Source organism: Leuresthes tenuis, unplaced genomic scaffold, assembly GCF_036924035.1.
Source record: "Leuresthes tenuis unplaced genomic scaffold, fLeuTen1.0.hap1 SCAF_1, whole genome shotgun sequence".
Taxonomy (NCBI): Eukaryota; Metazoa; Chordata; class Actinopteri; order Atheriniformes; family Atherinopsidae; genus Leuresthes; species Leuresthes tenuis.
The window spans coordinates 20,143,672-20,160,343 of NW_027325355.1; the positions used below are offsets into that span (position 1 = coordinate 20,143,672).

Here is a 16,672-nt window from a genome sequence, read left to right on the forward strand (position 1 = left end):
CTGAATATGAAGGCAGTGTTCTTTAAGCTCAAGATGTGTGAACACACACTTCTGAGGCCAACAGTAACACCACAAACACCTGTCACTAATGTGTTTGACCCTGGTTCTGCTGCCACAGTGCTGCATTAAAGGAAATGCTTGGATAGAAGTATGTGCATGTCTCTGTGCACAGTAATCCGGACAATATGAAGAGTTCAACAACATTAGAGGATTCCATTCAGCCTGAGAAACTTCAACACGGGAGTCAATCCAATCCAAACTGCAGCACAATACCCCCCCTCCACCTTCAGATTCTTATTTTGCAATGTCTAATGACTCCAAGACATTAGGTGGGTTTACAGCTAAGTGAAGCTTACTCTTCAAAAGATTTGCTTTCAGTAAGAGCTGATGCTACTTATTTAGGAAGCAACGGATGAGCAGCTGACCTCATCTGTTTGCCACACACACACACACACACACACACATACCAGTGACAGCTATGTAAGAGTCCTCCAGACAGACGCTATAGAGTGACGCCTAACTTATCAAATACTTGTCAGTTTGTTATGTGTACTCTCGGTCCAAAATTATGAGGTGTGTAAAGAGTAAAGACGCTTGTGTTGGGCTGTGGAATCACAGCGATCATGAACTGACATTCAAACCCTATGTTTTATTGAAAATAGGACAATTTTAAAACTCTTGAGTGTTAAAACCGATAGTTTGTTCTTTTTTTAAAGATTGTTATTTATGCAATGCCAGCAACTTGCTACAAAGACTGTTTTGACAAAGGCATCGAAAGACAGGAAAGTCTGTGTAATGTTCAAAGAAAACATCTGCTGGAACATGTCACAGCTAACTGGGACGAATGGCAGCCGACCAGGAACATGATTGGATACTGAAAAAAAAAAAAAGATAAAAAGGAATCTTAGAGAGGCTGAGGGTCCGGTGAAATGGTAAAAACAAAAATGACCTCCTGTCGCCTTTTTCTGAGTCCTTTTCCTTAACCGTGGGGTCGACCACACTTACACTAAGCTGTGACATGGGTCTACAGCACTGAAAACATAGACGTTCAATAAATATTCTAGAAAAAGTGCTTTAAAGATTTCATCAAATGCAATCTTTTCACTTTGTTACACTGAAATTATCACCTACAATATATTAAGATGATATAGAATACAACTTCAAAACTAAAAAAAAAGCTATTTCAAAAAGTGAAACATGGTGTTACCTCAGGCTATGCATACTCATCATCTTGTCCTCCATTTTAGCCACATGAATCACAGTAAGTACGACTGGGTGAAAATAATCAAGCATCATTATAAAGGTTGTGGCTGCAAGGAATTGTGGGATGGAATTATGTCCTTTCTCTCATGAAGGATGGTCCAGTGTATCCGATGCTAAAGGAGATAATCAAGGAAGCATTGGAGCTCCTTTCTTTAGTGTTTGATTAATTCAAATGGCTCTTATATTGGCTATTACTTAGATACTTCCAGATCATTTCACTCAGTTAGGAAGGTTCCAAAGAAAAACAGTTCCGAGCAGAAATATCCGACCAGACCCGGAGTCTTTCAGTACCAAATATGGGGAAAGTTCACAACCCTGAAAACCTGGGTGGGCAGCAACTTTCTGAATAATTTCTCTACAAATATCATACATTGATTCAGAGAAATCAGAGAACAAGCAACCAGTTTGAAAAAAAAAAATGAATTAACGAGATCTTTAAGCTCTCAAAATCTGAAATTCTGTTTGGAACTAATCAAGGCAATGCCCTCATGCCTAAAGAGGAGAGGCTTGTTATCAGCCCAGTTCAACCACAGCACAGCTTCATAAGGAAAAACATGCAATGGGTACGTTCGTCCACATTTCCAAGACCGAGAAATGTCCCAACCTGCGGTTGTAGATTGTGAAACGGCAATGATTCCCCAAGCTTGTGTAGAGCAGTGTCCATGTAACATGACCGGAACAGAAGGCCATGACTACCAAAAATGAGTAACTCTTAATCATCTATTTTGAACTTCTAACACTAAACATTAGAGTGGGTGGGCGGGACAGCATCCATCCTTCCTCCTTAAAAGCATTTGTGAGCAAATCAACAGTGTCAACTGCGCCCATCATTACACAGCGAGACGTTTAATGTCAAAGTCGTGACAGAAGTAGCCAATGTTAACATCAGCTAATGTGAGATGTAAGCTGCACCTCTGTATTTAAAAGGGCTAAATGTGTTAGGAAAATGCTGATAAAACCAAAGAAAAATGTAGCAAATAGTCTATATCTGATAACCACATTTGTATGATTATATTATAGCATTGCAGGAAGATTATTTCTGTCACTGTATTGTTTTTAGTGATCATATTTGGAAGTAATGCTGGTGATTGTGGGTCATTCCTCAGTTCTTTGCTCAACTATCTCCTTGAAAATACTACAAGCTCACATCTGTTGTAAGTAAAGGGCACCTTACCTGCTTCAACTTTACCCAAAGCAGCCTTAATCCTCCTCTCTGCTACCTTGAGTATGAAATCAAAGTCCATGGCGCACGCACACACACACACACACAGAGATGCAAACATGTGAAGAGCGATCCATTGCCCTCCTTGGAAAAACCCTCTCTTAAATCATCTGGCCTCCCCTGGTGGGGCCTCAGATGTGAAAACACATCAACACATGCACATAGATATGGCGATTATGTCATGCAGGGCTGTCATCGGGCGAAAGGTTAACACAGACAAGGCAAGACTAAAAGTCAACTCAAGTGTGTGTGAGTGAAAGGAAGAACAAAGAAGAAGTGGAGAGCAGAGATATAGAGAAGAGGTGCTAAGAAAAGCTACAGAGTGAGAGCCCATCAAAAAATGTGAGCTGCTCAGTTTTCACGTTTACATTTTTAGCTATTTCAGTAGTTACAAATATGCTTGTATACTATACTTTAAGCACTTTCTCCAGCCTCATCCATCAGTAGAACAGCACTACAACCAAATACTAAGGTGCTCTTGCTATGCAGCCAGTTCAAACTATAAAAGGTAATTCTGTCCCCTCCAGCAAGTACTTGGAGCAAAGTTTTTGATGAATCGCCTGTAGAAGTTAGTGAATCCAGTGAAGCGTTGAAGTCACTCAACCACTGCTTTTACCTGTTCAGAATCGGTCTCCATCTGCCCGCTCACAGAAATGTCCCCGGCTCAGTGTGGAGCTCACACTTCTCTGCTTTCACGAACAGCTGGTTCTCCAGTAACCTTTGTAACACTTGACAGATGTGGATGATGTGTTGGGACAGGTTCTTGGATAAAATCAATATGTCGTCTAGGTATACAAAAACAAAATGCTTAAGGAAATCACAGAGGAGACCGTTAAATGGACCTTGAAAACCTGGTGGAGCATTTGTGAGACCGAGAGGCATGACCAAAGACGCAAAGTGTGCCATGGGTGTGTTGAAGGCTGTGTTCCACTTATCTCCCGGTTTGATACGGATTAGATGAAATGCATTTCTTACATCCAACCTGGTAAAGACCGTGGAATCCTGAAGGGCATCAATAGCTAAGTCAGTGAGAGGTAATGGGTATTTATCATGGACTGATCTTGTTCAAACCCCAGAAATCAATGCATAGACGAAGGGTTTCGTCTTTCTTGCTCACAAAGAAGAAACCGGCATTTAATGGGGAAGAAGATGCCACGCCTGCATGCCAGAGTTTAAAGACGTGCTGATACATTTCTCCATGACTATTTTTTCTGGTTTGGATGGATTGTGAAAACAGCTGCTGGGTAATGGGGAAGAGAAAGCGCTTTGGACTTGCCAAGTCCAAAACGCTCCTGCTCAGTCATAATATTTATGTGGAGCAGAGGAAAAGTCAGGTATAGTAGTCTCTTCCTTTTTGATTTCAGAAGGCAGTTATGTGGATCTGAAATGGCTAAGATGGCATTTAGTCCCCCAGTGACAGACAGATCCAGTTCCCCAGTTTATGTGGGGATTATGGAATGAAAGCCAGGGATGACTGAGAACTAGAGAGAGGAGATCAGATTCATCTGAATTATTTCAAAATGATATCCTGACAGATCGATTTTAACTGGGTCCGTGGAATGCGTTCCTTGAGCCTTTACTCATCCATCCAGAGCATTAGCTGAAATGGAATGATCTAGTGGTTTGAAGGGAATTCCTTTCTTCTGGGCAGATATTAATCAGTCGACATACACACCGGGACTGTGAGGGTGCAGGCGTGGCTCAGTAGGCGATAGATCACAGAGGTCTTACTACTGGCAAAAGTCTGATCGGTGTTTGAATTCGTATTTGCCGGTTGTTCCAACAAGTTTTCTAAAAAAAAAACATAGATAAGTTGCTTAAACAAGCCAACAAGATCAGCATTAGAATTGCTACAAGGTAATGGCCGGATATACGACTGTGGTTAACACGACGATCTGGCACGAGTGGAGGTAAGACTGGGGTAGATATGCTGAGGGCTGATGAACTGATGGGAGAAAGCTTCACCCGGGGAACCTGCCAGAGCAGAGCAACAGCCACACCCACCCCCACACAGGGAGGGAACACAATGCAAACAATACACATGGGAGGGAAAAGTGACACAGAAGGACAAACACCTGAATCTGGAGACTCATGACGCAGTCAGGAAAAAAAAAAACAGTTTTGTCGTCAAGTGTCTCTCCGCTTCTTATCAGTCAGTCTGTGAAAACACTTCTCAGTGGAGCCTTTGATGCCCTGCTGTTTTCTAAGTGCACTTGGAAAAATAGCACTCAGCACTTACCTTCTCATGGCAGATACCTGGAGCTAGAGCTGTCCAAACACACACATGTCCATACACAAACACACGCCCACTTTTCTGCTGAAATTTCAAAATGATAGTGTTTCCACCACTGAACATTCATGGTTTTTTTCTTTCCTTCTTTTGTTTACTATTCATTGGACACTCTGCAATAACTCATTTTATCTAACTCTATACCTGGACTGTCTTCTAAAACCAGAGAACCAAAAATGGGGCATGCTGCCATTTCTCTGCTGTTTACTGTCAATGATAGCGGTTATTTGTTTCTCCTTAATTAAAGTAAAAAACGCCACAACTACTTCCTCCGTCCACACAAACCTTCCGTTGTGCGCCATGTTTGTTGTCTTGTGAGTGAGCCGTAAACACCGGAAGCAGTTGGGGTGAAAGTGCGTTAAGTCAAACTTGATGCGAACACAGCGGTTTCCATCCCTTTCGAATCAACCAAAACCCGGCTCCAGCGAGCGTATTTTCATTTGTGCGAATCTAATTTTAATTCGAATTATGGCATTTCCATCATAATTTTCCGATGCGATACTTCTCGATGCGCATCTAAACAGGCTGATGGAAACGCACCTATTGACACTGATGGTGCCGTCACAAGTTCTGCTATCACAGTGTGTAAAATTGTTCCACGTGCAATGATTAGTTCGGACTTCATCCATCAATTTGCATTTCAGGACAGTAAAAGAGACAAAAAAAAACAAACATAATAAAACCCAATTCCAAAAAAAGTTGGTATGCAGAAAAAAATGTGAATAAAAACACAGATTTGCAAACCTCACAAACCAATAGCTTTCTTCTCCAAAATAAAAAAGAAAACCTATCACACGCTGAACGACAAAAATGTAATTAATTTATCCAATTTCATGAAAAACAGCGAGACATCTCAAAAGAGCGTCCCATTTTTTTTTTAAGAATTCGGATAGTATGACACTTGACTGGCATAAGCAACTTTATGAAAGCTTATCTTTCGCCAGCTGTTTGGATACAAGCTCGCCAGTAAAAAAAACAAAAAAACAATTACATTACATGTCAGGTTCAAATATATCTCTAACGATGTTTTTTAAGATACATTTTCTAATATATTCTTTTGATTTGACCCTCTGACAGCTCCCTCAAAAAAAGTCTGTTCTGTCAAATCAATTAGAATAACAATTTATTTTAAATGTCAGTGTTTTAACACAAGTGTCTGACAGACTGTTTTCTTAGTGCAGTCTATTTTGTTCATGTTTTAGAGGAGCTGTGCATCGATGTCAAGCTTTGAACTGCAACTAAAATCTAACTTAAAACAAAAGCCAATGCTTTGCATATAGTTTAAACCCTATGTTTAACAGAAAGTAGCACAGAGGCAAGGGAATAATTGAGAAATTTCATTGCAAAATGGGCATGTTTACCACTGTATTGCATCACCGTATTAGTTGACTAAGTGTTTGGGGACCGAAGGGACCACCAACTGCAGTTTAAAAAAAAACGTTTTTCCCTTTCCTGTTTAATGTAGCTGCTTAATGTAGGCATTTTATATATATGTCATGTTTAACCTCCATGTATGTATTCAGCAACAAACTGTATCTTTGACAGTATTTTACGACCATTTGAACCTTTCTGGAGACAGCATTGTATATTAGTTTATAATGTGGCTATGGTGAGTCTCCCTAAATGACTAGCTTGTGCATAAAAGACAAACAAAAATCTTGTAAATGTACCTCTTTGAGCATCATATAAGAAATGCTGGCACGTAAGGCAAAGTTTTAACTTTTGTTTTTCTCTTCCCAGCCAGATGAGATGAACTGTGTGACTGTACAGTTTTTCTTGTGCCGTGTGCCGTACATGATGAATTCATGGCAAGAGTAGATCAGACCAGCAAAGTCATCTGTCTTTCTGCAGACTCAGTGTGTTTGGACAATGAGGCCATGAACTAATAAGCACACTCACACACACGTCCAAACCAAAACCCCATGGGTTGACTTCAGAGGACAGACATCACCATGGCTGCCACTGTTTTGTCAACTCATCCTCTTTGAACAAAGATTGACAGAGAGGGAAACAAGCACAAATCGTATAATGTAATTGTATGTGCAAGTCTGTATGTGAGCCTTTCACTTTCAGAAAAAGATCTGAGGTGGCACAACCCCCCCCACTGCTATCCACCAGAGTTTAAATAAGATATAAAGTATGATGCCCGAATGGAAATTCTCCAAAGACTATGGGCAGGTAAGTGTGTATGTCAGTGCATGCATGGGAATGGCAAGGCAAGTTTATTTGTAGAGCACAATTCGTACACAAGGCAATTCAAAGTGCTTTACAGCTATATAAAATCCCAAGAAGGCAAATAAAAATCATTCCATAAAACAGTCATTACTTAATTCAATTAAAAGCAAACAGTGCAGACAAAGTACTTTCAGTTGTCATATGCACTGCTAAAAAGAACTGTTTTGGATGTGAATGTTGTCAGAGTTGAGGCCTGTCTCACATCTTTGTTGTTGTCTACATGTGCTATATAAGGTGAATCTTTCTATCTGGGCCACACCACCTGGGATGAAAAACATTGAGTAACACAGTACCTTATTGCTTTTAACAATGACTAAAATCAGCTGGAGGAAACAGAAGAAGTCCTATTGACAATACTCGCACTCCATTCGTTTTCAGTTGACCGAACCCAATCACCGATCTCATTTTGTGGAAACTTATTCTGTGGCCTTGATGCCACAGGTTGGATTCAAATGCCACCAAACGGCTAAATCAGCATCAATCATTGTCTGACACAGCAATCTTGCAGCAGTGAGTGTGCCATTGTAAGAAAGAAACCAGAACTTTCAACTTGTATCTTACAGTACATACAGCACACACATCCATGCATGTAGTTACATGCTAACCAAGACAGTGTCTCTGCTCGGCTGATGGACGCTCACTGAATGGTGTAATTAAGATAGAAATAAAAATACATCAATAGATGCTGAGTAAGCAAAAACTCCTTTACTCTTCCCTTCACCATGAAATGCTACATGTACCTAAACACACACACACCAACAAGCGGAGAGATGGAGTTCATATGCCATCTTTAATTTTTAAGAAATAAAGCAACAGCTGAACTCTGCTGGCTGCTGTAAATCTACGAGCTGAACTGCAGGACGCTGGTTAGAACTTGTCTCTTTGAGATGGTGTTTGTTACTGTGAATGTGGGTGGGTGACATAATATTTCATCAGTTAATCTGCAAACATGACAGAACCACACATGCAAAAGCCAAGTTTTGCTGAGCTCCTGTTTGCAGTCATTTCCATTTCAATTATTTGTACCAAGCTGTGGTTGGCGTGGCAACAGATGATACTGACAGAAAGCTTAACAAGTCGGTCATTTTAACCAAGACACGATGACTTGAGGGGTCATATCAAGTAGTGAAAATCGTCTCTCTTTTTTGCAGAGAATTATCAATCTAAAGCAATAAAAGTTTAAGGTGGGTATGATTAGCTATGATTAACCAGTACAAATGTAGTAGTGCGTTGGGGGTAAGTTGAAAATACATCTGTGATTTAGGAATACTGCTGTAAAAGTCTCTGCTTATGTATCAAAGTGCAGCACACATTTTCTCTCATAAATCCAACAAGTCTAGCTTTAAGCTTCAAGTTAATCAACTGAGCAAAAAGAAACGCATCACAAAAAAAAGGAATTAAGACAGAGCCCAGAGGAAAAATAACATTAGCACTCATGAGACACTGCAAATTGTAAGCTGAAAGGAAAAGAGCTGTGAGAATTTTGCAGCTAGCACAACTGACCAGCTGCATCTTCAAACTGATCCTTTCACCTGTGCCAAAGTTTGTTTTCACTGTTAATCTGGAAGATTTGTGGTTTATCTGGTGCCAAGCACAAAGTGCTTTATTGTTTTTAAAGAAATATACCTTTTTCCCTAAAATTTGTTGATAAAGAATTTTTATATTGCGCTGGAAAGAGATACTAGCATTAAGATACTTTTTAATTTGGCTCTTTTCTCTGATGACTCAGAAGTTCTCCCTTCCTAACTTGCAAAGGACTTGTGGACAGATGAGAGCCCCTACTTAGTGGAAACTTTACATTACTATCTGCTAAAGGGAAGTGTTCATTTAGTTTGCGTGGTGCTTTGTAGGAGGACAGAGTGGGGCAGAACTTTTGAAAAACTTTTTAAACTTCACATCTTTCTGCATCATGTGTCTCAATCTCCCTTTCAGTGGCAGCTCATCTGCACTGCCCAGGCCTCCTGAGTTGTGTTGTTAGTGCCAAATGAAGCAGTGACCGGTTTTTAACTAAAGGTAAAAAGGAAGAAGAGAAATGACACCAACAGATACAGATATCTCAATCTGGTAACAGACATTTGTCAGAAATCGTCTGGCAGAACTAATGATAAAGAATTAAATAAAAAACCCATTTATAAAATATAGTGGAAGCATGTTCTTGTACAACTTCCCTTTCCATCCAAAAAAAAAAAAAGCACTGCTTCACTCTCGTTGCCCCCTAAATACTGTGCGTGGGTTACAGTGGGTGGGTCTCAAATGTCAATATGCCAATAATGTCAACAATTATTTTCATGATGGCAGTGTCAATCTCTCCTATGCTGTCACGCAGAGCAGAAAGTGGAAAATCTGGTGGCGAACAAAGAAGACATTTCAGTTTAATCGAAAATGTTGGCAAATCCATTTCTGTCACGCGTTCTCTTGAAAGCATTGCTTGGACCTGTTGGTGACTTAAAACGGAGTATAAGATGTTGCCTCTGAGTGTGTCAAGCATGATGTTTGAGGTAAACAACAAACAGCTCAAGTGAACGAAAAAGTTGCAATAAACACTGTGGTAAAGGTGCACAGAAAAGCTCTGCTGAGTGGTGTCACAATCAGACTTCAGTCTCATGGGAGGAGATGTTGGTTTTCACCACACTGTGGCTGAAATGTCTGCAGATGAAAAACACTTGTGGACCATCTTCACTTGATCTCATAGTGAGCACTATATGGAACTCTGAATAAGGCCATGTGCTGTTTAATCATGCAGGTTACTGGAGCCAGAGCAGGTCTGCGTGCTGCATTAGACTTGATTTTCAGCAGCATCTCTTCTGCACACACGCTTCTACTCGCACATACTGCCACTGTATAGTCAGTATTCCGTGCTAATAAGTTAACCTCCTCCCCATCTCTTTCCATTATACACCCCCACCCCACCCCACTGCCCTCCCTGTATTGCTCTCACTTGCTGCACAACTGCGATTGCAGAGAAACACCAGCAACCAGTCGAACAGTGCAGGCTCTAGAGGCAACACACACACACAACTCACTCTCACAGCACAAAACACCTAATAAAAGTATTTTTCTCTCACCCCCCACATATACATGTACACAGACAAAATTAAAGAACACAGAGAGATACACACTCACAACAAACTCACCAGTTGGGTTCTTGTTTTTCTTGAGGCTCTTGCCACAAAGACACTGCAGCATATGCGATCCTTTGCTGAAAATGTTGTTCCAAATAAACCGCATGGATTTGGCCGAGACGGGAAAGGAGGAGGAAGAGGAGGTGGGGGACGAGAGGCGCTCCGGATGCGGCAGCCTAAAATTCACCCATCGCATGGGGGCTGATACACCCCCCTGTTTGCATGCCAGCAGAGCCGGCCAGCTGTTGGTCTCAGTTCGGCGGTGCTTCGCGCCCCCAATCTGCACCATAGACAAGAATAAGAGCAGGAAGCCCGGATTCTCGCCCGCTTTTTCCACAAGCTCCGAGACCACCAACCGCACGTATTCCGCGTCGACGTCGTCCTCGTGCGGCAGGAAAAGAGCAACCGCTGCGGCGCTGCACTCCTCGATCTCAGAGTCCGGCTGCCCCAGCGGCCGGTGGTCTTCAGCTGTGGAGGAGCAGTCACTGCTGCTGCCGCCCGGCCGCCGCGGCGTAAAAAGCCCCCGAGCGCTCCTCTTCAAATGGCGTCGTCTGCCGCGCGGCGCGGGGAGCGGAGCGGCAGCGACTGACAGGCATGCGGCGGCGCTAGAGTGAAGTCGGCGGTACGCGGCAGCTGTCGGCTTCTGCACAAAAAACCATTGCATATTAGTGGGGATCGCAGGGGTCGATGCGTCCGTCCGTCCAGGAGGAAGGGAGGGGTGTGGATAACTACTGGGAGTCCGTCAGCAACTCGGTGGCATCACTCTACCAGTTCAGCAGGAAAGTACTGCAGCAGGGGGCTTCTTTCCAAACACACACACTCACACACGCACTCGCTGGATGCAAAATCCTTTTCCAGCAGCAGCGTTGCTATTGGTCTCTGATCGGTGTGTGCGCACGCAGCGCCGGACCGGGCAGGTGAATCACTGCAGGGAATCTCAGCACTATCCCACTCTGTTTTCCTCTACAAGAAGTCCTTATGAATATTTGATCCGCGCTTCGGCCTTCACTTCTCAATAATCCATAAGCTCCAATGCGCCAAGACACCGCTGCTGTCTGCCAGTCTGTCTCCTCTTCCCCTCCTCTCTCCTCCTCCTCCTCCTACTCTTCCTCACCTTGGCAATAAAAAGAAGCTGCTGGAATGTGGCTCCGCTGCCTAGACTACTCCAGAAACTAGATGGAAAAGACTCAGCAGACTGGGTCCGCCTCGTGGCCCTCCCGCTGGTTTATACAGAGCTTCAGCTTTTCTTTTTTTTTTTTAAGCAGCTCTCGAGACGACCGACAGCCGGTTAAGTGCGAGAAGGTGCATTGACTATAGACATCCAACCAGCAACAAAGTGAAAGCAGTCTCACAAAAAAAAAAATAAAAAATCTGTTCCGCTCCGCATTTTCAAAATAATAGATTGAGCCAACAAGTTCTATTCTTTCACATGGTTTGGACGCGGTTTGGAGTATCTTAGTTCTCATTTCCCCCTAATAAAACAGCCTTAGTCTTTGTCCTTCACTATTTGTTGTGAGTTTTTATCTGCCCCAAGGAAATAAAGATTTGGGTAATTAAGGATCAGTTGAATACTGCTTAAATATAATTTAACATAATTACAATACTAAACAAATAGAATATTGGTTCCATAAATGTGGACTTTTGCCACAGCTTAAATAAAATGAGCATGTTACAGAACCGCTCATATAAGTTTTAAGTAAAGAAGGCATATCAAGTATATGAATTTATCTGTAAATCCATTAACTGTGTAGTTGTCTTTGGTAATCCAGCTCCGAGCAGTTAACTCTTAAAATTACTTTTATTCTGTAGGAAAAAGGGTAACTTCCCATCTTCTTGTGCAGCATGCTGCAGCCCTGCTCGGAGAAGCAGTTTCCAGTTAGTGCAAACACGTGTTTCCCACACCGTCGGTATCTGACTGCCAACATTTTGGAAAGGTGGGGGGCGACTGCGAAGTGGCATCACCAACGAGTCTACCAAACAAGCAGAAACCTTTTTTTCCTGCTCCCGCAAAATTGCCTCTGCACCAAACTCCGTTCAGAATCCGCCAGCTTAATGCCACGTTTCCTGTTGATATATGTGCGCACCTGTTGCGGAGTCCTTTCAAACCGGAGTGTGTTTTCTTCTGCTGACATACAGTATATGAACCATACGAAACAGCATTTAATCTGAGTAGCTATACTCAAGCTGCTGTAAAGCTTGTTTTCTGGTTAAAAAAAATCTTCGATTTCTTGAACATATGTGATGTTGTTTTGCGGAATTAAAAAGCTCCTTGATGATGTTTTATTGAATGTCTTGTTTTGGCCGTAGACTGCAGGATGAAGCTGAGCTCAGAGTGCTGCAGTGGTTTTTAATTCAGAGCCGTTGCTGGCGCTGTCCAGAGTGCTGGCGCTGTCCAGAGTGCTGAATCCACACAAGCTGGTCAAACTCGCATCACACTGACGAGCACACGCCAGGGAAATCTCATCAGCCGACAGCTCAATTATCCTATTGACATGCAAGTGAGCTCTCTGGGCCGCAGTGATAGTGTCAGTAACCTATCAAACAAACTGACCCGCTATAAATTGGATTGCATCCAAGGTATAAATCATTACGGTCAATATTTTACGGTGAGGAATGAGTTAAAACACACCAACCCTTCTCTAGTGACTAGTTGGCCTTTGATTCAGTCAGCTTATTAACCTAAGCCTAAAACAGCACTTTCACAGAGGAAAGAAGAAGGACTTTTATGCACATAAAATGTTTTTGATGTTTGCAGTATGAATAAATTCTCTTCCAGAGCTGACATAAAATGAAGGTTTGGGCCCTGAGAAAAGATTTCAACATGTAAGGAAGTCACTATTCAAAAGAGAAGCAGTTTAGATTAAAAAATAATAATAGTGATGTTGATAAAAATAAAGCTTGATATGAACACACTGGAGCCCTACAAAAAATCAGATTTAATAACACCATCATACACTGACGGGAAAATTGAATTGATTCATAAAGGGGGGGCATCTCTATTCTGAGATAAGTCCATATAAGTGTCAGGATTTGTACGGATTTAAAAAAAAAAAAAAGACTTGCAAAACAGGATCATCATTTCCAATTAGGTTTTTCTCCAACCGTACTTGTGTTGCAGTCAGTTGTGGCTTGGTTGGCGGCCATATGATATTCTCTGGTTGCAGGGTGGGCTGGGATTCCTTTCTCAGAGTCAACAGTTCAATACATCAGCAGGCTTAGTATGAGCCCACTTGTCAAAATCATATTGTCCAACTCTGGCTTGCAGCCTATAAACCTGAAACTTAGAAAGTGCTGTCAGTTCAGAGATGTGTTTTAGGTGGCAAATATTTTGCATACAATATAATCGGCTACAACAGCTGCTGTGAGTCACCGCAGTGGCAGTGCAGGATGATTTTTCTGCATCCCCACTCCTGTCACTTTTTCTTCTTTGTTTTTCCCTCTTCCTTTTCCAGTGTCATTGCTTGCCGAGTACGTGTACTGCATACAAATGGAGATACTGTACTGCACACACATGCAGCTGTAGCTCTTTCACTCTGAGCTGAAGCAGCTTCCTGACTTTTTACACTTTGACAGCAATCTGTACTGTGTCCTTGACCTCATATAAACATTGCAAATTGTGAGCAAAATGTAAAGAATAAGTAGATAAACAAATACAAATGTGACAGTTGTCAGCTATCCATGAGGAAATGACCATATGTGCTCATCTCTAAGAGCAGTTCCAATATCACAATATACTACAGGAGTAGTAAACAAACCTGTGTGAGGACAGTTATCTTGGACTCAAGACTGCAGGACAGCTGAGAACAGGGGTTTTTTGTTTTGTTTGTTTTTTTCCAGAAAGTTGAGTGATTTGACCTGAAGTTCATTTGTACCTGGCATTTAAAGTGAAAACTTCAGATGTATGGCAGACAACTGTATCTGACAGTAATTCTGGTAAAATGACTTTCATAAGAGCGATAGCTGGATGCAGGCTTGATATACTTGAGTTTTTTCTTTGCAAACTGGTTTACAACACAAAACATTGCATTTCTTTTGGTTAAACCTCGACTTTTGGGCCATTTTAAAAAAACAAACTTCTTTTGCCATTCTTTGATAGAACAACTTGTGTACTTTGGGTTGTTCTCCAACACATGTCCTAATGTTTACCTTGGAGTAATGCCATAATGCCAGGTCGAAAAGTATAGACAACCTGCAATGGCTTTTTTGGACAGCAGTGGCTTTCTCCTTGTTGCCCTGACATGGAAAACAGTAATTCAGTGTTCACCTGACAGTGGACTTATTAAAATGAGCCTGTATAAGAGAAGCCTTTTGTTGCGTAGACGTTACCCCCATGGGGATGGTTAAAGAGTTCAACAAAGATCTAGAATTTCCACCATTTGTACACAATCTGAATGTGGATTGGTGGAGTCCAAACTCTTTAGAGATAGCTTCACAACTTTTTCCAAGTCTATTTTCTGAGTTCCTCGGTTATCAACTTGGTTTGTGCCATGACTCTTATCCAAGCGTTTGTCCTCAATATCAAACTTTAATAGATCACTGTACTCTGAATACAACTGGACACCTATTCATGCCCGATTAGCATTCTCTCAGCTGAAAACATAGCAGATTTATTTTAACATTCAAAGTAACTGCTTTTTCCAAACTTTTTTTGGTGCTTTACACTTTTGTACTTTTACACTAGATTATTTTCTTCAACAAATGAAGACGTAGAATATTTTGTCATATTTGTTTCACTAGGTTCACTTTTAGAACTTTGTGAAAATCTGATGTAGGGTTTTTAAACGAAGGGTTACAGACCTCCACATACCAATGCAGATTATGTTCAAGAGAAGTTAAATTCCAAACCACTCGATGACATTAGTTGGAGAAAGTTGTAACCAAAACAGAAAAATATGATTGGTTACAACAAAAAGAAATCAAATCTGAATGGCACTCATTACCAAAGTTATGTAATGTGAGATCCAAAAGAAATTAGAGGGGTCATTGTCATCTTGAATTCAAACATGTATTTGTCACCCAGAGAACGCAACTCGATCTGCACACAAACAGCCAGATACGGTTACACATCTGCCTCGACTATGGTGTGCTCAAGTCCACGTAGCAATACTCCCCCTACTGTTCATAAGTGATAACTACATGCATCTCTGATGGATTTAGCGACTGCAAACTTTTTTGTTTTTACATTTTTTTTATTATTATTACTATTATTGTTTTTTTCCTCATTGAAATAAACTTATTTAACTTGACGCCGTTTTTCCACTTTTGCACCTCACCCTGAAATGTACATGTATAATAAAGGTATCTAAAAATCATCCTAATATCCATAAAATACTGAACTTTTAGACCCCATACAGAACATGCACTCATAGTCGAAGAAAACCTTATAAGTGTAATACTAGTACTAATGTATTAGTTGTTAATAATAATGTTAACAACTAATAAAGCCTAACTTCGCGTGGCGGGCAGACTGTACAGTTCTCAATTAGCCAGTGGCGATATAGTCTTGCATTTGAGGAGGCAGACACTCACTATTAAACTGGAAGCAGATGGAACTTACTCCCTGTCTCATTTGAACCGGATTCACTGGTCCGAAGCAGGCCATAGTGCAGCAGGCAATGATCCTAATGGGTTCAGACTTCATGAGCCAAGCTGAGGACAAAGTCTGTTTCAGTTCCCTCGTTTTCTAGTTTCCACTTGGCAAGATAATTACTCACACCTGTTGGCTGCTAATTAGCTGGTTATGACCAGGAAAAAAATGGGTGTTGCCCCCATGTTCTCAATCAAAGTCAAAAGAAGCAATATCTATAATTTTGGCCTTAAATAGGCCAAGTTGGCCTTAAAGATAGTATAAATTCCAATAATACATATCTTGGTCATTAGTTGTCAGTCATCCACTAAATTTATTTATTTTTTGCTCTCCGATTGCCTTGGCAACATGCATCACTAACACACGTCGGATCTCAAGTTTCTGGCCGCTCCAATTTCTGGCCTACACGTCTGACAAGACAGTCCAAATTGCTGCTGGTAGATGGCCAGTTTCGTTTTCAAATAACAGCGTGCTGAAACAATCTGTTTGGATGCTGCTCTGTTGCTTTCTGATAAGAGGTTAGATCACAATAGCTTAGTCTTTGCACATTTATAGAGCTCATCATGAAGTTTGAATAATCCTCAAGCCATAATTATACTGACCTTAGATCAGCCAACTTTCCTAAATCAATTTTTCTGAGGAGACTATTCCATTTTCTAGAAATGACTCCAGAGAAAAATTGGTCAAACCGCTCCTCATTACAAATAAGATAAAAGATTTCCAAATTAACATAATCTGTTTAAATTTTTTCTTATACGTTTACGATGTTTTTTTATTATTATCTTTAACTTCTGATCGAGGTATAGTACAGTTCCCTAACTCTTAACTGAATGCAATTTGTTGGCAGAAATTAATTTTAAGCATATCATTTTAGTTGTAGTTTACTGGATAACCAGAGGGGGCGGTGTTGTAATGAGTAAGTGCTTAGCCTGCCGGATGTTTAAAATAAAAGA

General features: G+C 41.1%; 1 protein-coding gene across 1 annotated transcript in view; it reads right to left on the bottom strand.

Moving 5' to 3' along the window:
• LOC140319475 (fibroblast growth factor 14-like) overlaps positions 1-11,359 on the bottom strand; it is a 57,385-nt gene extending 46,026 nt beyond the window's left edge. Inside the window, exon 1 of the mRNA XM_072397159.1 lies at positions 10,145-11,359. Coding sequence (XP_072253260.1) covers positions 10,145-10,796 — 652 coding nt within the window. The 5' untranslated portion in view covers positions 10,797-11,359. The remainder of the gene's footprint in view (positions 1-10,144) is intronic.
• Between the last annotated feature and the right edge of the window lie 5,313 nt (positions 11,360-16,672).